Source organism: Pinus tabuliformis, chromosome 7 (assembly GCF_031772625.1).
Source record: "Pinus tabuliformis cultivar Carrire ecotype Pingquan chromosome 7, CPIR1, whole genome shotgun sequence".
Classification (NCBI taxonomy): Eukaryota; Viridiplantae; Streptophyta; class Pinopsida; order Pinales; family Pinaceae; genus Pinus; species Pinus tabuliformis.
Window position 1 is genome coordinate 19,077,307 of NC_142293.1, and position 24,259 is coordinate 19,101,565.

Here is a 24,259-nt window from a genome sequence, read left to right on the forward strand (position 1 = left end):
GTATGTTGTATGCAGAGGTGTACAGAGGGCATGACAGGTGGTCAAGCCTACATGCAAATAACCATGTGGTTGGCATAGGTTACAAGTCATAATGCTACAATGTTTCGTTGAAAATTGAAAGGTTGTCATGTTTGTAATTATGAAGTGAACAATTAATGCTAATGAAGTAATGTCACCATTACTTAGCATTATTTTCACTTGAAAAAATATGAATGGTGCAAACCCTTTTAACGTAAGGAATAAGTCGAGAATATAGACCGGTGCCTTAGGAAGAGGCCAAATAAGACCATAAAAATTTCTATTGGTTAAACTAGTTCTATGTATTTGATAGGTTTAGAAAAAATATTTTTTGAAATAACAATTTAAAACTTTAGGTTAACCAGTTTTACTTATGTAGAGATTAATGTAAATTGAAACAAATCGATTACTAATAATCCCACCATACATGGCAGGGACTAATAAATATCGTACTTTTGTGAGAATGCTTTATGGGCAAAGAGAAAGCTTTTAAATCACATTGTTCTTTAACCAATACTTTCCCACACTTCTTTGTCAAAGGGTGCTTTTAACTTTATAATGCAAATTTAATTCACTAGGATCTTGAATTTGGAGAAATATCCAACTTTATGAAATCTAGTTGGCAAAGGAGGTGAATAACTCTTTTATAGGGATCGTCAACCCATTGTAAAGAGAATTTAACAATAACTTTGTTGGTTTCTCTAATGTCAAGATGGAAAAAGAGGTAAAGAACTCCTTTACATAATGCATTTTAATTATTTACTTAGGGATTTGGAAAATAAATTCGATGGTTTATATAAAGAAGCTATCTCTCAGGATCCAAGGTTTGCACGTTAAATTTTTTACAAGGATGGTTGAGGAATCCTTCTCTCCTAAGACAAATTTTTTTTTGTATCTTTAAAATATTACGTTGATAATTTAGTTTTAACATTGGATATATTGTAGGTTTCAATTTTGCATAAATAATTCTTTCAAACATATTCTCAATAAAACATAAAAGATTCAATGGAAAAACCACACATTAATGCAAAGATTTTATGCTAGAAACCAAAAACCATAAAACCAACAAGATTTGTTTCAATATATATTATCTTTACAAAGCTAGAATAAAATATTTATATGTTGTAGAATTCATAAACCCCCAATCCATTAATCCTAGATTAGAAAACAATTGTTGTAGTTATTTGAGAAAATATACAAAACCATGGGAAAAACCACCATGCACCCAAAAGCTACTAAAAGTGAAAATCATGTGCCAAAAACTACCAAAAACAGATGCAAAAACTGCCCAAGTATTTTTCCTGGGCATTGTCCCGAACCCCATGCAAAGGGGCTATCACCCCCCTACATAGTCCCTATGTGCATGGTGCATATAAATCACACATGGAGTTAGTCATGCAAATATTATAACACATAAATACGATTCTCCCACTTCTTATTTTGTTTGCATACAAGGGGGCACATGAGTACAAAATCAACAACCCAAAGTAGTTACACCCATTGTTTCTCTACACCAAGAAAAATTGTCAATGCTCACATTTTTTTAATGCATTTGCAACATTCTTCAAACTATCCACCTTTACCAACAACACCTTCTCCTCTTCAATTATATCCCTCAGAAAGTGATATTAAACATCAATATTCTTTGTCTCTAAATGATAAACAATGTTCTTTGCCAAGAACAATTCACTATGGTTGACTCAATATATCTTTATATCTTATTGTACCAACCCCATACTTGAACAAAATCTCTATAATAAACCTTATTCCTTGCTTGCATGAGTGACTACCATGTATTTAGCTTCTATAGTTGAAAGTTCGACTACACACCGTCTCTTACTTATTCAACTGATTACTTCTTCAAATAGGTTAAAACATATACCCACTTGTAGATATTCTATGAACCAGATCTCTTGTCTAGTCTGCATCAGCAAATCCATGTATGTTCGACACTCTGTCCAGTCCTAGTCTTCCTTGGTAGTATAATCCATAATCACTAGTGCCACACCAATACCTAAAAACTCTCTTTATTGTTGTCAAATGCTTCTTCCATGGATTTGAAATATACCTTCTTAAAACTCCCACTACTTGTGTAATGTTTGGTCTTGTACAAACTACTGTGTACATAAAATTTCCAACTGCACTAGCATATGGAACATGGGACATGTCTTCTTCCTCTTCCTATGTCTTAGATATTGATCTATAGATAAATTTATGCCTATAGGAATAATAACCTTCACCACTTTACTTTCATGCATATTAAACCTTTGCAATATTTCCTTGACATACTTCCTCTGATTTAACCATAGTTTCCTCTTTGCTCTCTCTTTTAATTTCCATACCCAAAATGAATTTTCAGCACCAAGATCTTTCATATCAAATTTAGAGGACAATTGTGTTTTCCCTGACATTTCCAATTAGAAACATATCATCTACATACAAGACCAAATAAATAAGATGAACACCAACTAATTTAAAATACACACAATGATCCACTTTGCCTCTTATGAAGTTGAGTTCCTGTATATATGTATCATATTTTTGATACCACATCCTTAGTGATTTATTTAGCCCATAAAAGGGCATTTTCAGCCTATGTGCCAAATCTTTCTTACCCTTCAATACAAATCCTTCTACCTAATTCATGTAGATCTCTTCTTCCAGATCCCCATGTAAGAATGTTGTCTTCACATCCATTTGTTCTACCTCAAAATAAAAAGCAACATCAACGAATAAAATAAATCTAATAGAAGTTAACCTTGCAATAGGATGAAGAATATCACCAAAATAAATTCACTACACCTAGGAATAACCTTTTGCTACTTACTGGGATTTTTTTTCTCCACTTTGCTTTCTGCATTGAACTTCTTCTTAAACACCCATTTGTAGCCAATGAGTTTTATTCCAACCGTTAATTCCACTAGATCCCAAACTTCATTCTTGTCAAGGCCGCCATTTCTTCAACCATGGACATTTTCTAGAGTTTTCCATCCTTTGAACCCAATACCTCCCTAATATTTCTAGGATCATCACCAATAATAAACAAAGAAAAAATTGAATGGAAAGCAGGTTGAGCATACCTTTCTCTCTACCTTCTTTCCCAAACTAATGTCCTCAAAACTGGAGTATGTGGTCCTTATTCCTCTTATTCATGTTCTTTTAGAGCGTCTGATTAATCCTACTTTAGATCAAACTCTATTTTCTATGATTATTTCTCCCTTAGTAGGAATTCCTATTTGATAATATCTTGCACTTCTCTAAATACCATATCTTGACTGTACACAACCTTCTTTGTTTCTGCGTTCTAAAGCTTGTAACCTTTTAAACCATCTTTATAACTAATAAACATGCACCATGTATATTTGATATCTAGCTTAGTTCTAATTTTCTTTGGAACATGTACATATGCTTCATAGCCAAATACCTTGAGATGTGCAAGAGATGGTTTCTTAGTATTCTATACCTCATGTGGAGTTTTATCATCTAATGCTGATGAGGATGATCTATTTAATGAGTAACATTCCATATCCATAGCCTTTACCCAAAACTTGTCCTAACCCAATACTAATGAGGATACTCCTTTATTTTTCCATCAACATCCCATTAATCCTTTTTGCAACTCCATTTTATTGAGGTGTGTGTGGGGCAGTCTCCTGTTCAAATTCCTTCCCACGAAACTTTCCACCATTATTTTTTCTCGACACCTTTAATTTATTCTTTGTATGATTCTCCACCAAACTCTTAAATTCTTTAAATCTGACAAATAATTCAAATTTCTTCTTGAGGAAATATATCCATGTATTCCTCAAGAAGTCATCTATAAATAAAAATTAATAGCATTATTTACCCAATGATGGAACCAAATGATTCATAAATTTCCATGGATATTTCTCTGGAAAATTCGTCACAACAGATCTAATAATAATATATTAAAATTCTGAATTTTTACACTATTATAGTTTTATTAAAATTCTATATCTGTAAATTTAACTGTAATTAGTGCATGCATGCAAATGGAAATTATGCATAAAACTAGAGAATGTCAAAATAAGCTCACACACACACATAAGACACAACATATGATCTAGGAAACTCTTTCAAGAGAAAACCCAACTAGAAGGTGAGGCTGCTTTGCTCTCTTTCTCTGTCTGGAAAATAAGGTTGCAAACACAAAGAAGTAATATTTCTAGCCCGTGACTTGCTACAATGCCTCTCTGTGTGCTCTAACTCCTCTCTCTCCTAGCTATCCTTTCTCGAGTATGGAATAAAATGCTCTCGAAAGAATGGAATGCCTCTTCCTCCTAGTGACCCAGTTATAACACAACCCGATAACCTACTAGTGGTTAAATTTAACTATATCAACTCTTCACTAGAGTTACAATATAGACTCTTCTAGAGTCTTTTACATCAAAAAAACTTGGCTAGCCCCTTTTCCATGACTAATGGGGGCTGACACAGCATCATTTTGAAGTATAGGTGTGAAAATAGGAAGATGAACTTATGAGTGGCATTACTTTTGCATACAAACTTCGATTGATGCACTTCTTGCACCGTTGGAAAGATATCTATGTGTAGAACAACATGAAAAGGTGCAACGCTAAAGGGAAAAAGTTTTACCCCAAAAAAAAATCTTTTTATGCCTAAAAATTCTCCCGTAATGTTTCAGATCCCATTTCACCAATCTGAGTCCTGTTGGTAAAAACAACCCCATGAGTTGATTCCTCCACCTTTTCCACTCCTAATGCATCGATATGGATGACAAATAATATAATGATCCAATCTGGATCACACCTCCCTATTTTACGAGGCTTTTCGTCCCCAAAAGATTTTACTAAATGAGGTGAGGAAAATTTTCCTCCACTTTCTCTTTGGTGTACAATTTAGATTTGCTTGGAAATTGTCCCTTCAACCCAATCTACCAAAGCTCATGCTACCCCTGTCTTTTAGTTCTAGAGCTCTTTTACAAAACTGTATCTTTTGTCAACTGTGGTTGAGCATTTGGTGCCAAATTCTCTAAGAAGGTAAGACCTTTTCCTCTTCCTAATCTAGCATGGAAGGCTTGTAGAGTTCCAAATTATCCACATTCACGACTGCGTAAATATGCATATATGGTGGTAAACTGAGTCGATAGGCATTATCACCCACCTTTTCTAGTATCTCAAAGGGACCATATCTGGGAGACTCATTTTCTTACCAGGCCCTTACAACCTTTCCTTGTTCAACTATAGACATACTTTGTCTCCCACCTTGAACGATTTCTCTGTTTTGTGTTGATCATGCCTGACCTTATACTTCTCCTGCCACTTTTGTATTGTTTCATGTAGTTGTAGATGGATCTTCTTGATCTTCTCTATAATTTTTTCAGCCCTCAAAGCATCTCCAGTAAGAGCTTCCCCCACTCCTTGTTTCCCATATGCAATGTCCAAAGGTGAAGGTCGAAAATATCGAAAACAAGTCTCAAATGGGGACTTTCCTATAGAAGTGTGGACTACTCTACTGTAAGAATGATGTATATATACCATATTTTCATCCCAAGTCTTTGGATGTTTCTAGTTGTGTCCTATCAAAAGCTAAACCAAAGTCTCGTTGATTACTTATGTCTGTGGATGGAATGTTGTAGATCTCTTCAACCTTGTGTCCATCTTCTCCCATAATGTAGTCCAAAATGCACTGAGAAATCTTGTATCTCTATCTAAAATGATGCTCCTTGGTATCCCAAAGTGCACCCAAACCTGTCCAAAGATTTTTTTTATACTTCTTTTCCATTAATGGTCTTTTTACAGGGCATCAGAACACACATCTTGCTGAACCTTCCTGTTGGGTTGTGTTATATTCTTTCCACGACTAGCCCACGTAGTTAACCGAGGGGTTCGTTGCATCGATTGCATAGCATGGGGATCATAGGGGGTTTGAGGGGTGTAGTTAACCCCACTATATAGGGTCTGGGGCAGCGCACCAGAAAATTTTGGTTTTGGAACTTATGTTAGGTTGGGCGAACCCACCTATGGTTTTGTGCATGATTTTCACACATGCTTTTGGGCACGATGGTTTTTGGTCCATGGTATTGGACGCGATGGTTTTTGGTCCATGGTATTGGATGCTTCGGCATGTATAAATATGTATTATAACATTGAAAGGAACATAATGAAAAATCAAGCTGGTAGTCCCGGTTTTGGGATCCAGGGGAAAATCTCTATGTATATGTATTTTATGTGTTATGCTCTCGCATTGTTTATTTTATGTGTTTTAGAATTCATATGCAAGTAATTTCTGTATGGGGTTAAAACCTACATTGGTATTAGAGTTGTTTTGGCTTCAAGGGGACGCCTTTGTTGCTTAGGGGTTTTGCTCGGGCCTATGGTAGACCCTGTTCAGTGGGAGATCTGCGAGATCGATTCTGGTGGTGAAAGAAGATGGCGAGCAGTGGAAAGATAGAGATCGAGAAATTTAATGGTCAGAGTTTTGAGTTGTGGAAACTCAAGATGGAGGATCTATTGGTGGATAAAGATTAGTGGATCGTAGTAGATCCAGGTACTAAACCAACAGGAGTGTCCAATTAAGAATGGAAGAAGTTGGATCAGAAGGCAAAGAGCACAATACGATTGTGTGTCTCAAATTCAGTATTGCTGAATGTATCAGGGGAAGCTACGGCGAAGGCTTTGTGGAACAAGTTAGGGACTTTGTACCATTCTAAGTCTCTAGTGAATAAACTATTCCTACGGAAAAAGTTGTATAACTTGAGAATGAATGATGGAGACTTGGTGATAGAGCATCTGAACGCATTTAATACTGTGGTAAGTCAATTAGCATTTGTTGATATTAAAATTTCATATGAAGATAAGTACATCAGTTTGTTGTGTTCTCTACCAGATTCATGGGATAGTCTGGTTATTGCAATAGGTAGCAATGCAACTGCCTTGTAGTTTGATGAATTAGTCTCATCCTTGCTGATGGAGGAGATGAGACGAAAAAATATGGAGAGCCAGAATGGTGATGCCTTGTCTGTACGAGGACGGTCCCAGAACAGAAACAAAAATAAGTCATCGATTGGGAGATCTAAATATAGAGGGAGATCTAAATCTCCAGGAAAACCTGTAAAGGTGGTGTGTTGGAAATGCGGAAAGGAAGGGCACTACAAAAGGGACTGTAAATCTAAAGCTCCCGATAAAGGAAATGGATTTGATGATGCTCCTTCTACAGAGGCAAAAACCACCTCAGATGAAGGTGGGGATGTGTACTTAGCTTCTTCAAGTACACATGTAGATCATGAGGCATGGTTGATTGACTCAAGTGCATCCTTTCACTTCACTCCCCATAGAGAGTGGTTCTGCAAGTATGAGAAATACAATGGTGGTGATGTCTTCTTAGGGGATGATAGGGAGGCTAGAATCATTGGTCGCGGAAAAGTAAAGTTGAAGTTGCAAGGTGGAAGGGTTAGAACACTTCTGGGTGTTCTATGTATTCCTGCATTGGCCAGAAATATGATTTCTGTAAGCAAGTTTGATGATGCAGGTGTAAAAACAGTGTTCGAGAAAGATACCTGCAAGATGGTTCAGGGAGCACTGGTATTGATGTGGGGAGTTCGGATTGGAACTCTGTACAAGCCGCAAGGTAGCACGGTTGTTGATGGGTGCAACAGTTCTGTGGTTCCTGAAAGTGGAGTGGAAAATCTAGTGGTCTATGGAGAGAAGACCATGCTGTGGCATCAAAGGCTTGGACATATTGGAGAGAAGGGCCTTCGAATACTTCATGGTAAAGGTATGGTAGCAGGTATGAGTAATAGCTCTCTGGATTTTGATTTCTGTGAAAATTGTGTATATGGGAAGCAGAATCGGGTGAGTTTCCCCTCTAGTGGTAAGAGGGCGAAACAAATATTAGAGCTTGTGCATAGTGATGTGTTTGGACCTATGAAGGTTCCATCACTGGGTAAGTCTGTGTACTATGTATCATTTATAGATGTCTTCTCAAGGAATACACTGATATATTTCCTTAAGAAGAAATTTGAAGTCTTTGACAGGTATAAAGAATTCAAGGCTCTCGTGGAAAACTAGACAAAGAAGAAGATAAAGATGTTGAGGACAGATAACGGTGGAGAGTTTTGCAGTAAGGAATTTGAAGAATTCTGTAAGAAGTGTGGTATAGCATTACTGAAGACTACTCCATATACACCTCAGAAAAATGGATTTGCAGAAATAATGAACAAGACTTTTATGGAAAGGGAAAGAAGCATGCTCAGTGGTGCCGGGTTAGGACAAGAATTTTGGGCAAAGGCGGTGGAGACAACATGTTACCTGGTCAACAAATCACCTTCATCAGCGTTGGAGGATAAAACTCTAAAAGAAGTATGGACTGGTAAGAAACCCTCTCTTTCACATCTGAGGGTATTTGGATGTGATGCATATGTACATGTTCCAAAGGAGAAACAAACCAAGTTGGATAGTAAATCTGAAAATTGCATCTTTATTGGGTATACGGATGGTTTAAAGGGTTATAAGCTTTGGAACCCAGTAACAAGGAAGGTTGTGTACAACCAAGATGTGGTGTTCAGAGAGGTGAAAGATGTTATTAAACATGAAGTCCAATCAAAGGAACCCGAGAAGATAGGGTTTGAGCTAAAGGAGGAAGAATTAGACTCTACAGCAAAGGAGGAATCAGAAGATGAAGAGCCACAAATGCTGGGTGTGAGAAGATTAGTTCAAGAAAGAAGGTAGCCAGAAAGGTATAGTCCATCTGCTTTCTGTTCAAATTTTGCTTTATCTATTACTAATCATGATCCCAGAACTGTGAAGGAAGCAGTAGATTCAGAGGATGGAAAACTTTGGAAAGAGGCCATGGTTGATGAAATGGCATCTTTGCACAAAAATGAGGCTTGGGATCTGGTGGAGTTGTCGGCTGGAAGTAAACCCATTGGAAGCAAATGGGTGTTCAAGAAGAAGACAAATGTAGAAGGAAAGGTGGAGAAATACAAAGCTCGGTTGGTAGCAAAAGGTTATTCCCAGGTGTCAGGAATTTATTTTGGTGATATTTTTTCTCCTGTTGCCAAGGTAACTTCTATTAGATTACTTTTATCTGTTGTTGATGCTTTTGATTTTGAGGTAGAACAAATGGATATGTAAACAACATTTCTTCATGGGTATCTGGAAGAGAAAATCTACATGAAACAACCTGAAGGCTTTGCGGTGAAGGGTAAGAAATAACTGGTATGCAAGTTAAATAAGTCTAGGTATGGGTTAAAACAGTCACCAAAGATGTGGTATCAAAAATTTGATACATTTATACGGGGACTTGGCTTCACTAGAAGCAAAGAAGATCATTGTGTGTATTTTAAATTAATTAGTGACCGTGTTATTTATTTGGTCTTGTATGTGGATGATATGTTGTTGGTTGGAAATGACAAAGAAATTATCTAGGATTTGAATACCCAATTGTCCTCCAAATTGGACATGAAAGATCTTGGTGCTGCAAACTATATTTTTGGCATGGAAATTAAAAGAAATCGGGCAAAGAGGAAGCTCTAGTTAAACCAAAGGAAGTATGTCGAGACAATATTGCAGAGATTTAATATGTAGGATAGTAAACTGGTGAAGGTTCCTATTCCTGTAGGTGTAAAGTTATCTGCTGAACAGTGTCCCAAGACACAAGAAGAGGAAGAGGACATGTCCTGTGTTCCATATGCAAGTGCAGTCGGTAGCCTGATGTATGCAATGGTCTGTACTACACCAAACATTGCACATGCAGTGGGAGTATTGAGCAGGTTTATGTCAAAACCAGGAAAGGAGCATTGGACAACAGTGAAGCGGGTTTTCAAGTATTTGCGTGGCACTAGTGATTATGGTTTGTGCTACCAAGGAAGACCAGGATTGGACAAAGTGTTGGATATTCGTGGCTTTGTTGATGTAGACTGGGCTGGAGATCTGGATCAGAGAAGATCTACAAGTGGGTATGTATTTAACCTATTTGGAGGTGTAGTCAGTTGGATGAGTAAGAAACAATCTGTAGTGGCATTATCAACTATAGAGGCAGAATACATGGCAGCCACTCATGCAAGCAAGGAAGCAGTTTGGTTGCAGAGATTGTGTTCAAGTATGGGGTTAGTACAGGGAGCTATAAGGATAGACTGTGACAGCCAAAGTGTAATTTTCTTGGCAAAGAACCCTGCATATCATTCAAAGACAAAGCACATTGATGTTCAGTATCACTTTATGAGGGATATGATAGAAGACAAAAAGGTATTGCTGGTAAAGGTGGACACTTTGAAGAATACTACAGATGCATTGACAAAATCTGTGAGCTCTGAGAAGTTCTCTTGGTGTAGAGAAACAATGGGCATTGCAGGGCTAGATAAATGACTAAGCTCTCTTGTGGCCCCCTGTGGAAATAAAACAACAAGTGGGAGAATGTTGGGTTGCGTTATATTCTTTCCACGACTAGCCCACGTAGTTAATCGGGGGGTTAGAGGGGGGGCGGAGCACCCCCTTCGTTGCGCCGATTGCGTAGTGGGGGGGTCACAGGGGGTTTGAAGGGTGCATTAACAAAATTTTGGTTTTGGAACCTATGCTAGGTTGGGTGGACCCACCTATGGTTTTGTGCATGATTTTTGCACATGTTTTTGGGCGCAATGGTTTTCGGTCCATGGTATTGGACATGATGGTTTTCAGTCCATGGTATTGGATGCTTCGGCATGTATAAATATGTATTATAACATTGAAAGGAACATAATGAAAAATCAAGCTGGTAGTCCCAGTTTTGGGATCCAGGGGAAAATCTCAGTGTATATGTATTTTATGTGTTATTCTCTCGCATTGTTTATTTTATGTGTTTTAGAATTCGTATGCAGGTAATTTCTGTACGGGGTAAAAACCTACACTGCCAACTACCATGAACAGGTAGTCATTTCCCTTCCTATTTGTTAGTAAAACTCCCACAAAGTCCATGGAAATTATTTCCCAAGGACTAGTAGGTAGATGTAAGGGATGATATAGACCCTGTTTCCTATTGCTAGGCTTGATGGTACAACAAATCATGCATCCTCTTATGAAAGTAGCTACCTGCACTTGCATATTGGGCCAATACACATACCTATGCAAGTTATCGATGGTCTTCCCTACACCAATGTGCCTTACAACCTTAGAGGTCTGAGCCTCTCTAGTTAGTTGCAGCCTCTCACCTTTAGGAACACATAACTTATCCAACCTGTAGAGTAACCTATCTTGGAGATGGTAGTCAATAGTATTTTTGCCATCGTGCACATGAATCTGACTTTGAAACTGTTAATACCCCTCCTTGAAGTCCTCATCCTCTAAATATGCCTCAATATATGCATCATGGGGGAATGACTCCATGTGCATAACAGTCACCAAAGTTGTGACCTTTGATGTGGGTGGCCTTGACAACATGTCAGCTGACTTCTTTGTATTGCCCTTCTTATACTTGATCACCAAATGAAACTGTTGTAGAAAAACTCATCCACTTGTAATGCCAGGTCTGCTATAACTTACTCTAGGATTGAAAGTACTGTAATGACTGGTGATATATGTGTATTAACGTCTTCTTTCCCATTAGATAGTGCTACCACTTCTTCACATCTTGCACGATGGCATAAAGCTCCTTATCGTAGGTAGGGAAGTTAACAACTGCCCCATGAAATACTTCAAAATGGTAGCATATAAGCATCCCTCCCTGCATCAAGACAACTCCCATAGCATACCCACTCCCATCTGTCTCCACTTTAAAGGGTCGATATAAGTTTGGTAATGCCAAAGCTGGTTCTTAGATGATATTCTTCTTTAGCTCCTTGAAATCCTTCTATTGACCTTTTCCCCATTATAAAATCTTTCCACTTGCTATTATGGTATGGAGCGGTGTTGCTAGTATTGAAAATCAGGCTATGAATTTCCTTAGGTATTGTGTTTCCTTGATAAAATATTGAACTTAGAACCATTAGTAGGAACTAACCATTCCATGATGGCCTCCATCTTGGAAGGTTCTATCTTTAGTTCTCCTCTACCGATCACATACCCCAAATACACCAAGGACAGCTGTGAATACTCACACTTCTTGAGATTTGTTAGCATTTGGTGCTTCTTCAATGTTTCCAACACCTATGTCAAATGTGAAATATGCTCCTCCCAGGTAGCACTATATACTAGTATATCATCCAAATAGAAAATAACAAATGAATCGATAAAAGGGTGTAGTACAACATTCATTGATCTCATAAATGTGGCTCGTGAATTAGATAGTCCAAATGTCATAGCTAACCACTCATACAAACATTTCCTAGTTTTGAAGGCGGTATTCCATGTATCTTCTTCTTTGAATTGAACCTGGTGATATCTAGACTTCAAGACCAGCTTGGTGAAGTACTTTGTTTGCTACAACTAATCTAGGAAATCATCTATCTTCGACAGGGGATATCTGTTGTTGGGCATGATTTTATTCAATGCCATGTAATCTATACAAATCCCCCAAGTCCCATCCTTCTTTGGCACAATGATGATGGGTGATGCACATGGTGATGTACTCATTCGAATGACACCTTGTTATAACAATTGCTGAAATTATTTCTTCACCTCACTTGCTTCTATAATAGACTACCTATACAACCCAATATTTGGCAATGGGGAGTCTGGCAATAGCTAGATCTCATGCTCCACTTATCTCTTAGGTGGTAACCCTTTAGGATCTTGGAACACATCACTGTATTGCTGCAACAACTCCTCCAATTAAAATTTATGTTTCTTAGTACACCCCTCTAAGGATTCCTTGCCTTTTATTGACTCCTCTTTTAGACTGAAATTCTCTTAAAAACAATAAAACATACTTCTTGTTGGAACTGATCAATTTCTTGGTTTTGTTGGAACTTACTAGTGAAATTTTTCACTTGCCTTTATGCACGTTGATGATGAATGATTTTCCATCCTTGACGAGCGGGTACTGATTAAATCTCCTCATGAATATTGCATCTCGCATGTACATGTATGGAGTCCCAAACATGACTCCACATAAATCAAGGGGAACCCCATATAGATCTACTTCATCAATATAATCAACACTGATAGCAAATCTAATTTTACATTTTTTTATTACCTTCAGCTCAGTATCCTTATACCCATCCCAATGTATATGGGTTTCGATGATCATGAACTTCCAGCCCCAACTTCTTGACCAACTCTACTGCAATGAGGTTCTCTTGCTATCCCAAGTCAAACAAAGCATCAATATTTGTCTTCTTGATCTGTATCTTTATATGGAAGAGTTTGGCCATTTATTTATTTTCATGTTCTTGAAGGCTACTTAGATTCACCTCTTTTTGCACTGATGTACAAATAATCTTCTCATCCACGTTCGAGAATTTTTCATCTTGGTTGCTCGAATATGTGGCCATGAGATTCTTCTTCTTGTTATCTTTTTTCTTGCTCTTCGGGTATAGCTCTAGATGCAACTTCCAAAATTTTCCTTTGTATGGCCATCGATGTTGTAGTGGTTGCTAGTATCTTTGCATTGGTGTGTTGTGGTTGCTATATTTTTATCTTTTCCCCCTTTTTACTTCTTCCCCTCCTTAGAGGCTTCTTGTTTCTCCTTATGCTTCGATCCACTTGATTGCACTCTTTTCAGACCTATGTTCTCCAGGTACTTTGCATGTACACAAGCCTCGTCCACTGATTTGGGCTTGAATATCATACTTTTCTCACGAAGATGGCATAATGTTGGGAATCTTTCTAAAGAGCATCGATCTTGCCATGATATGTCTTGATATCGACTTTTGCTTCCATTTTAAATAGGGAATGATTTACGACACTCAAACTAGGTTGATCTTTTCTGGATTGTTTCTTTGACTGGTTCTCCATTTCTCCCCAATCTTCTGATTGCCATTTAGATTTTTCCTGTGCATTTGAAACCCCATCTTCTACAAATATCCCCAAATTTTTATTCAACACCACCATGAGGAGACTTAAATTGCAGCTGATATCTGCAACTTGTTGTTCTAGTTGCGTAAACCTCACCTCTGCAAGATCACAATGTTCGTTTACATATTCATCAACCATGATTAGGGTTTTAAGATTTTTAGTCCCGCCAATCTAGATCCCTGAAATCTCCACAAAATACCCAAAGAAACTTTCTCTAATACCAAATGATTTGTAAATTTCCATGGATATTCCATTGGATAGTTCGTCACAATAGATCTAATAATAATATATTAAAATTCTAAATTGTTACACTATTATAGCTTTATTAAAGATAGATCTATAAATTTAATTGTAATTAGTGCATGCATGTGAATGAAACTATACAAAAAATTAGAGAACGAAAAAATAAGCTCTCACACTCACATACATAAGACACGAGATATACTCTGGGAAACCCTTTCGAGAAAAAGCTGGAAGATGAGGTTGCTTCACTCTCTTTCTCTATCTGGAAAATAAGGCTGCAGGTATAAAGAAGTAATGCATGTGGCTTGTGGGCTACTAAAACACACATATACTCTGTGTGTGATCTACCTCCTATCTCTCCTAGATATATTTTCTTAACTATGGAACAAAATTCTCTCAAAATAATGGAATGCCTCTTCCTCCTAGTGGCCCGATTATAGCACAACTTGATAGCCTACTAGTGGTTAAGTTTAACTACATAAAATATTAACTAGAGTTACAATATAAACTCTTCTAGAGTATTTTACATCAAAAACACGTGGCTAGCCCCTTTTCCATGAATAATGGGGGCTAACACAACATCCTCTCGAACTATAGGTGTGAAAACAAGAAGGTAAACTTCTGAGTAGCATAACTTGTTCATACAAACTCTTATTGACACGCTTCTTATGTCATTGGAAAGAAATCTGTGTGTAGAAAAACATGAAAATGTGCATGCTAAAGTGACAAAGTTTTACCTCCAAAAAAGGTCGCTTGGTTCCTCAAAGTTTTGGAGCTCATTTTGCCAAACTGAGTCCCATCGGTAAAAGTGGTCCCATGAGATGATTCCTTCACTTTTTCCATTCTGCATGCATCAAGATGGATGAAAAACAATATAATGATCCAATATGGATTTTTGACACAAGTCTAAACACATCATTGCGCACTAATTGTAGTATTCCCTCTTCCCTCTTAGAACCATAGGAGAATCTCACTTGATTATGCTTCCCATATAAACAATGTTCACATAATTCAAAATCTAGAGAGTAATTAGACATACCCTCTGCCATATCATTACCATGTAATACTTGAAGGCCTTATTCTCTAATATTTCTTAGTCTTTGACGCCACAGGGCATTCCTTTATGTAGAGACTACATGAATTTTTCCTTCTTTTGTTCCACTCTCGAGAATAATGGAACTATTGTAGTCATCACTAATAGTACTCCCCATAATATTATACATAGTTCCAATCCAAAATCCCCTCAGGAATACCATTGCTACTCAAACCATCCTACAAGTATCCTTTTTAAACATTGATCTTACATTTTCATCACTCATGTTGCTTACATAAATTAAATTTCTTGCTAATATCTATACTCGTAGTTGGTGCTTACTTTCTCATCGTTTGATTTATTTCTAGGATGGGAATTTATCAAATTTCAGTTACTTTTTGACCATAGGAGCACATTCATCGATGCAGACTAGTACAAGGCTTAACCACCACATGACTTCCATGATGTCATTGTTTTAGTGGCCCCAATAAAACCCTCATTCATCATTTTACATGAAATGATCCTATATCCCACCTTCAATCTCCTACATGAGAATTTCCCATGGATCTCATGGCATATTTGTTTTAGCACCTTATATGATGTGAAGGCACGATGCTCCATTCTACCGAGGACTCTAGATCTCAACAAACAAGTGATTTGATGGTGCCTATGTTTCCAACACAAGCATGTCCCTCATCTACAACTCATATTATCACCTTGTCTTTGCCTTAATGCCATACAATAAAACACATGTCATCTGTATGCTTTGAGCCATGTTTAATTTCTACTATGCTTCAAACCATTCCTTTATCTCATCCTCTTTGTTGTTTCCTTGCTAACTCCCCCCCTCTAATGCAGATGTTTCCATGAGGTCTGGAAAATTCTTGTATAAATAAGCAAAAGTTATGTCATCATAGAATCTACCTTTTTTCATTATGTAGTGCTTAATGACCCCTACCTACCATGATGGGTATTGGGTCAAATTTTGTAAGCATGCTTTAGATCATAAGGAAATAATAGACCACCATTAACATAAAACTTAAGCTTGAAACAACCCTTCATGAATCAAACCCTCTCACACCTCCTTGCCACAGTGTACACTATGGACAAACCCCACACTGTTATCAATGGCTATTTTTCAGTGTTCCCAATCTTGAGCTACTAGTCGATTGATTGTCTACCTTTAAAAAACAATCTACATCTACTTTAGATTAACACCATACCATGCTTTTGTTGTAACATGCTTTATTTTTTATAATTTAGTTGTTATTTTATAAAAGAGGGTATGAAAAAATAAAGAAAATATGAAAATATGAAAAAATAAAAAAATAAAAAAAAGAGATGAAATAGAACCCCATCAAAAGAAAATCAAAAGATTTGTATAAGTGTGCTTGTTTAAATGCCACTTCATGAATAAATTCCATTTGTAATAAACGAAGGTGTGTGTGCATCTTTTTTTATGCCACAACCTTTTCTTCTGATCTGAATCAGACTGTTTATCTTGATCAGATCATTTAAATTTTGTGCTAAAATAGAGAATAAATTCAACCAAATAGTTTAATTTTGGTTGAAAATTAGAAATTAGGATAGATTACGACAAATAAAAGGCCTAATATGCTTTAAAAATGGCCTAAAGTCATAATAGATTAGTCAATAATTTATTAAGGGCAGCTAGTCTAAATGCGCCCTAGTTAGATTAATTTTGTTAGTGTTTAATTACCTCGTTTAAAATATGATTAGTCATTGTAAATAATCATGTTTATTATGATTTTATGCCAAATTCATATGTGGCAAAATGTCTTGTCAACAAGTGCTAATGTTCGAATAAAGATCAACGGTCATTGGCCTCCCCGCCCAGATCAACGACGGGGAAGCACTTCACACCCCCTCGCCACGAAATGAGATAACGATGGGGGGGTGGGGGAGTGCGAAAAACAGTTTTTCCCATGTGAGCCCCTCATCTACATGTCGCATCCTCAACATTTTTCACCCCCTCATTCCAAACCACTTACCACTACCCCCCCCCTGAAATCCGCCATCCACACTCCCGCGCTTCCCGATACCACCCTAACGGTCACTCATCCCACACTGTCCTCCTCCAATCACTCCATGCCACGTTCCGTCACCCGATATCTCCTAACCGTTCCTGTGTATCCATTGCCACTATTAATGCCTTCCCGTTGCTGCTCTTCCTTCCCGTTAATGCATTAATTTTCTGATTAGTCCATCAACAATGACCTCTTGCTGTAACGATAGTCTTAATTCCTACTAAATATTCATCTCCCCCATTACATCTCCCTTTCTTCTACTACTCTTTCATTATTTCTATTTACTATTCTTTTCTACAAATTCTCTGTTGATCCGAGCTTGTAACTGGAAGCATCCTCTCAACTACCTCTGCCCTTTCCTGCCATTCACCATTACAACTCTGTTATATCATGGCCCCAAAGAAAAAGGACAATCCCTTTGTCAGATCCTTTGTAACTCAGGAAACCCTGAAGGCCTCTAATGCCTTGGACCTAGACCATATCCCATTAGCCGATCGATACTTTAAAATTGCAGACACTTTGACATGTTCGAATTACACAATTTACTGAAGCAGGCCTACTTTGATTCTGAGGATGAAATAAACTTTTGGGAATCCAATTTACCTTTGTACATGTTTCCCTAGACTTATTCCTTTCCTGATTTAGTTATCTGGTGCCAATCCAAGTATAATCCTTTACAGAGAATAGTAGTAGCTCAGAATGGAGACATTCTAATAACTATTTCTGCAGAAACCATAAACAAAATGCTTCTGATACCTGATAGTGACTCCCTTAGATTTTTCTCCACTGCAGCCTTAATCAACCTATATCACAAATTGACCTTCCCTTAGAGAGCTCAAATATTTGAGATCTTTCTCCTTGAAGATGCTGAGCTCCCCAAGAAGAATCCTCCTTACCCAGCATCTATGTTCCCTGAAAGAGCCAAACATATAATTTCCCTTATTTCTTGCTTGTTAAGATACCAACCAGACTAGTGGATAGATGAAGCTATCCTTGACTATATGTCCATATTTTCCAAAGAAAACAAGCCTGCCTTCATGTATAACTACAGTCAATTTTTGGATGAAGCTATGCATTAGAAATTGATGAACCTCACTACTGAAGGAGTGTTTAAACACTCTATTCTATTTCATATGTTTATTTTTCAATAGGGAGCAGGTTGCCTATTTTTTTGCACAAGCAGGATGATCAACAAGAGAATCAAGCAGTTATTCACTAGAATTCATTGATTAGAAAGAACTCAACTGAGTTCAGTTTTTCAGACTTCATAGACTGTTTCATTCACCCAGTTGCACAACTTCTCAGTAGTCAGAGTGAACCCAGAATTAGCACAAAAATTAAAAGGATTTTGCACCTCAGTGATCAAGTCAGAATAGGATACTGGTATCTTTACCAGAACTACACAAAGATCACAGTATATGGCTGTGAGTTGGATCCATATAAGTTGCCAAAATATGTTCCAATGAGAATTTTCTCTCTGGAATATATCAGACAAATGATGAATATGGATGAGCTGCATTTCATCTCAGGTAAGAGGAGATCATAGTTCAAGATAAAGGCACAATTTGGATCATTCATTTGCAACACCAAATCAACTGGTTTAGAGGAAGATGCTATATTAAAACAGATGGGTCCTATGATTCACTCAACATTATTTCATACTTAAGGGTGGAACTCAAAACCACTCCTTAAAATCATACACCTAGGCCAGAGATTGAGAAGTTTAGAAATCAGGAACAATGGGAAGAGAATACTCTTCAAGAAGCAGAAGAAAAGGTTATACCTCCTTCTACTCTTTAGACTCCTACTTCTAAAACTAAGCATGACAAGAGGCCTAGAGAAGGATCATCATCGTTAACAATAGGAGAAACATAATTACTGCACTATAAGAATAAATCAAGGACTGAATCATAAGGAACTACAATTACTACTACTAATCAGGGTCAAAAATAACCTATTATCATCAATTTGGATGATTCACAGGTATCTATAGGAACAAAGGAACCTGTAATTACTACTCCTTCTTCTTCTACTTCACAAAATTTGCTAGAAATTACTCAATCTGCAGGAGCAAGTGAAATAGAGGAGTCAAATTTTTTCACTAACTTCCTTGAAATCAAGTAGAAGAATGAAGGTTTGAAAGATAATGTTTATGCACAATTTTGGAAGCAGACTTCCACTTCACAACAAAGATTGTTGAAAACATTTGATAATGATAAGGGAAGAATGCAAATGGCCTTTCTGCAGGCTCAAGTCACTTTTCCTAAAGGTTCTTTTGATTATAAGAAAATTGTATTTACATTTGATGCAAATCAGATACATCCAATTGATAAAATGGACATGCATAGACAGTCTGGTGAGATGTTGTTCTCAACCATGACCAACACTGCTATGGAATTTTGACAGCTTAAAATTGATCTATCAATGTGCAATCACAATTGAAGATCAAGAAAATATCATCTTTATCTAAAGACAACGGGGTTAAGTCATTGGAGTACTTAGTAATTAAGATTGGATATGACCCTAATGATGTCAAGGTTGCTGAAGATATTATTAGACAGAAGAACACCTATATTGCATTATTAAGAAAATAGTTGAAACTTCCTTCTATAGAGGACCCCTAGACCAAGGAGATAGCAGAGAATGAACAACACACAGAAGAAATGTTCAAACTGATAATTGAGCAAAATGTATAGATTAAAGCTATGGAGGAGCAGATTGAGAAATTTCTTAAGGAAAAAGAGAAATTTACTCAATTAGCTATAGCTCCCATCACAACTATCCCTATTACAGTGTCCAGAACAATAGGATAATCTACATCAGCCATAGGGGGATCTTCATCGACAGCAGAGGATTTGAAAAATCTCTCACAGGAGCTCATTCACCAGAAGTAAGAGAATGAAAGACTTCATAAGAAATTGTAGAATCTAGGAGCTTAGAAAATAAATAATGATAGTTTGTATGTTGAGGAAATTTAGAAAACACATAGATTGAACAGAAGAATTGAAGAGTTGCAGAGCCAGTCATTGATGGATCAGACCTTGGCCCTCATAAATGAAGTATGACCTTCCATTCAGATCATTTTTTAGCAAGAGGAACTCATAAATAGATGTCAAGTAGCCATTGATGAAGTCAAGCAGCTTCTCAAAGATAAACCAAGTGAAGATGCAAACATGATCATAGTTCTTAACTCAAAAATGAGGGTTGAGTTGGAGCAGATTCAAATACTGGACAAAAAAGAAACCATCTTGAAAATCAAGAAGGTGTTGCAGAAAAATAACTTGATGACTCAGTTAGAGACTAAGTGTCAAACCTTGAAGACCTATGTCTAAAGGTTTCATTTTAAATTTAATTTAATGAATCAAAGAGGACTGCCAGGATTAGTGTCCCCAAACGACAGGTTGATATGTCTGGAAGAATACTGCGAGAATCTTTATACCATAGCCACTGATAAATAAAAATGTGTAGGTATAAATGGGCATATTCCTTATATAGGCAGATAACATTATACTTGGAGGCGACTTAAACTTTTCATTGGGTTTCTGTGAATCTTGGGGGCACTCGGCGCAGGTAGACTCCTTATCAGACACTATTTCCAATCTACTCGAGGATCATCAGTGGGTGGACATTCCTTCTGCTAGGTTACAGTATACTTGGACAAACAACCGCAGTGGAGAACAAAGCTTGGCCAGAAGACTTGACAGGTTCCTTATCAAGGAGTCACTACACAACAGACTTCCCCGCATTCGTCAATGGGTTGGAACTGGTGGCATATCCGACCATCGACCAATTTTCTTGGAAATGGCCGACATTAATCATAAGATCAAGAGCCCCTTCAAATTTAATTCCTCTTGGTTAAAGGACCCTTCATACATACAGTTGGTAACTAACTATTGGCAGACCAACCCTATTATGGAAAATGAGGGTCATACAGAAGGCTTCATTAGGAAATTATCTGAACTTAAGAGGATCTCTAAAAACTGGGCACATCAGAAGCGTATCCGTGATGACAATACTCTGAGGGAGGCTGAAAGGGTCATCGCTTCGCATGAGGACACATCAGATGGCACCTTCCCCACTCCTGAGAGCAAAGAACAGTACTCCTCCCTCATCGCGAAGCGCTCACATATTCTGAAGGAAAGAGAAGAAAGTTGGAGGCTTAGGAGCAGGGCAATATGGCTCACAGAGGGAGATGATAACACGAAGTTTTATCATAAATTTTCCAATGGACGCAAAACCATCAATACTATTTGGGAATTGCGGGATGAGCGGGGGCAGACAGTTTCATCTCAGAAGAATCTGGCCAGGCTAGCAACAGAGCACTTCAGAGGTATATACAAAGCTCCTAGAGATGTAAACATCATGGAGATCATGAGGGTGGCTAAACATTTCCCTGGGTTTGTACTACAAGAAGACTCGGAAGATCTACTAAAGGAAGTAACTATGGAAGAATTGGAGGCAACTATAAAATGGTTTAAAAAAGATAAAAGCCTAGGACCAGATGGGTGGGCCATCGAGTTTTACATTGCTTTTTTTGAAATACTGGGGAATGACCTTCTCAAGATTGTGGAGAACAACAAAAGGAGTGGTAGAATATCCTCAGCCATCAAATCCACTTTCATAGCACTTATCCCTAAATCGAACAATCCTGTCTCTTTCAATGATTTCCGACCCATATCCCTATGTAATTGTCTATACAAGATCATTGCCAAGATCATAGCCAATCGCCTGAAGCCTATTCTTTCTCGTCATATATCTCCAGAGCAATTTGCCTTCCTTCATCACAGACAAATTCATGAAGCTATTGCTACAGCACAAGAACTCATGCATTCAATGCAGCTCAAAAAGCAGAAAGGAATGATTCTTAAGGTGGATCTATCCAAGGCGTTCGATAGAACAAACTGGCTCTACATCAGACTACTGTTGACCCATCTTGGCTTTCCCTATGATTATATCAAATGGATAATGAGCTGTATTACTAATGTATCCTACAGTGTGCTTCTCAATGGCGAAGCTACAATCTTTTTCACTTCGGAGAGGGGCCTCAGACAGGGATGCCCTCTCTCGCCCCTGCTATTCTTACTTATTATGGAAGGATTAAGTAGGATTATTACATCTGCTCGAGATAGAAATCAGCTGACTGGCATTAAAATCGCTGAAAACTTTTATCTCACTCATCTATTATTTGTTGATGATATTCTGATATTCTTAAATGGCAGTATTGGGGACACCACAACTCTTCAGAACTTAATCATTCTTTTTCAACAAGCTACAGGAATGATGATAAATGATAGCAAATCCACAATTACCACTGTTGGATGCACTCAACATGAGTTCACCTTCGCAACACAACGCTTCCCGTTCACCTCTTTGAACTTGGCAGAAGGCATAAAATACATGGGATTTAGACTAAAACCTCTCGGTTACAGGATTGCGAACTGGACTTGGCTCATTGCGAAAGTGGAAAAAAGACTACAGGTATGGTATCATAAATATCTCTCTCGGGCAGGCAGATTGATTCTCATTAAAGCCGTAATTGAAGCCACTCTAGTCTACTGGATTACCTTGGCCTAGATACCTAAAGGTATTTTGAGTAGATTACAAAGTATATGCTATAGATTTCTATGGAAAGGACACCAACCGTGGAAGCTATTTGCCTGGGTTAAATGGGACACCATTGCAAAACACAAAAGTTGGGGAGGGTGGGGCATAAAGAGGCTTGATTTTTTTTCCAGACCATTGGCGGCCAAGCTCGGTTGGCAACTCCTCGCCACAAACAGTCTCTGGTCCTGAGTTGCACAAGTGAAATACATCAAGCCATTGCATCGAATGGACTGGTTCCGTCAGCAGCATGAATCAAGACATAACATATCTAATATCTGGAAAGCGGTTATCGGCTCACTACCACTTCTGCGTGAAGGAATTACATGGCGCATCAAGGAAGGTAATGCTGTTCGAATCTGTTTGGACCCATGGGTTGGCTGTGGCAATGCCCATAGATTATCTGCAGGCATTTTAAGATACCTACACAGCAGAGGAGTAACACACATCAAGCACATCGGCGACAACGACAATTCTTCCTTTCTTCAGCAGGCATGGGTATCAGCACGAGCTTTGGAGATACCAGTTCAGTGGCATCATGAATGGCAGGATTACACGGATGCCCTTACCCAGGCACATATCAGACTCACAAAAGGACCGGATGAGATAATCTGGGCCTTTGCAAAACACGGAGTATACACCCCGAGACATGGTTATATAAGGCTCATGGAATCTTTCAAGCCACAAGACATCCTCCCAACATGGAAAACGCTCTGGAAGCTCAAGGCAGCACCTCATACACGCTTATTGATGTGGAACATTCTCTTCGACAAGATCCCTACTGGGACCAATCTAATGAAGACATCATTTTATGGTCCCTTCTGGTGCCATTTTTGCCGCAAGGAAGAAGAAAGTACATAGCATCTCTTTTTAAATTGCAACACAGCTAAGGAATTTTGGCAATCCATCATCACTCACTATCCAAACTTAAAAAACTGGCAAGGGCACAATCTCATGGATGCTTGGAACATTTGGTGTCAAAATCACTCAAGAAAATTCATTAATATGCCACTGCTTGTATGCTGGGCATTATGGATTGCGCGTAACTAGGCCATCTTCAATTTAAAGAACCCCCATTGGCCTGTCATTTTACACCACACGATCGCCGATTTTGATTTGCTACCCGAAGTGGAAACCAATGCCCCCCCCGCACCATCAGACCTGAAATCATAGACAAATCTAAGCCCTGGGCATATTTTGATGGCTCTGCTCAGGAAGCAGGTTGTGGGGGTGGTGCCATCCTTTACCTCAATGAATCGCACTGCTACAAGATCCAAATCAACCTAGGCAGAGGCACCAATAACTTTGTTGAACTGTGCACAACAAAACATATTATTTACTTTGCATTACAAAAACAGTGCAGACACCTGCAACTTTATGGAGATTCTAAAATTGTTTGCAACTGG

At 38.0% G+C, this 24,259-nt stretch overlaps 1 protein-coding gene across 1 annotated transcript; it reads left to right on the forward strand.

The window, feature by feature from the left end:
- Window positions 1–23,081: 23,081 nt before the first annotated feature.
- On the forward strand, window positions 23,082–23,714 carry LOC149244919 (uncharacterized). The gene has a single exon (XM_089436697.1). It carries the CDS (start codon window positions 23,082–23,084, stop codon window positions 23,712–23,714), a length of 633 nt encoding a protein of 210 aa, XP_089292823.1.
- The last annotated feature ends 545 nt before the right edge of the window (window positions 23,715–24,259 follow it).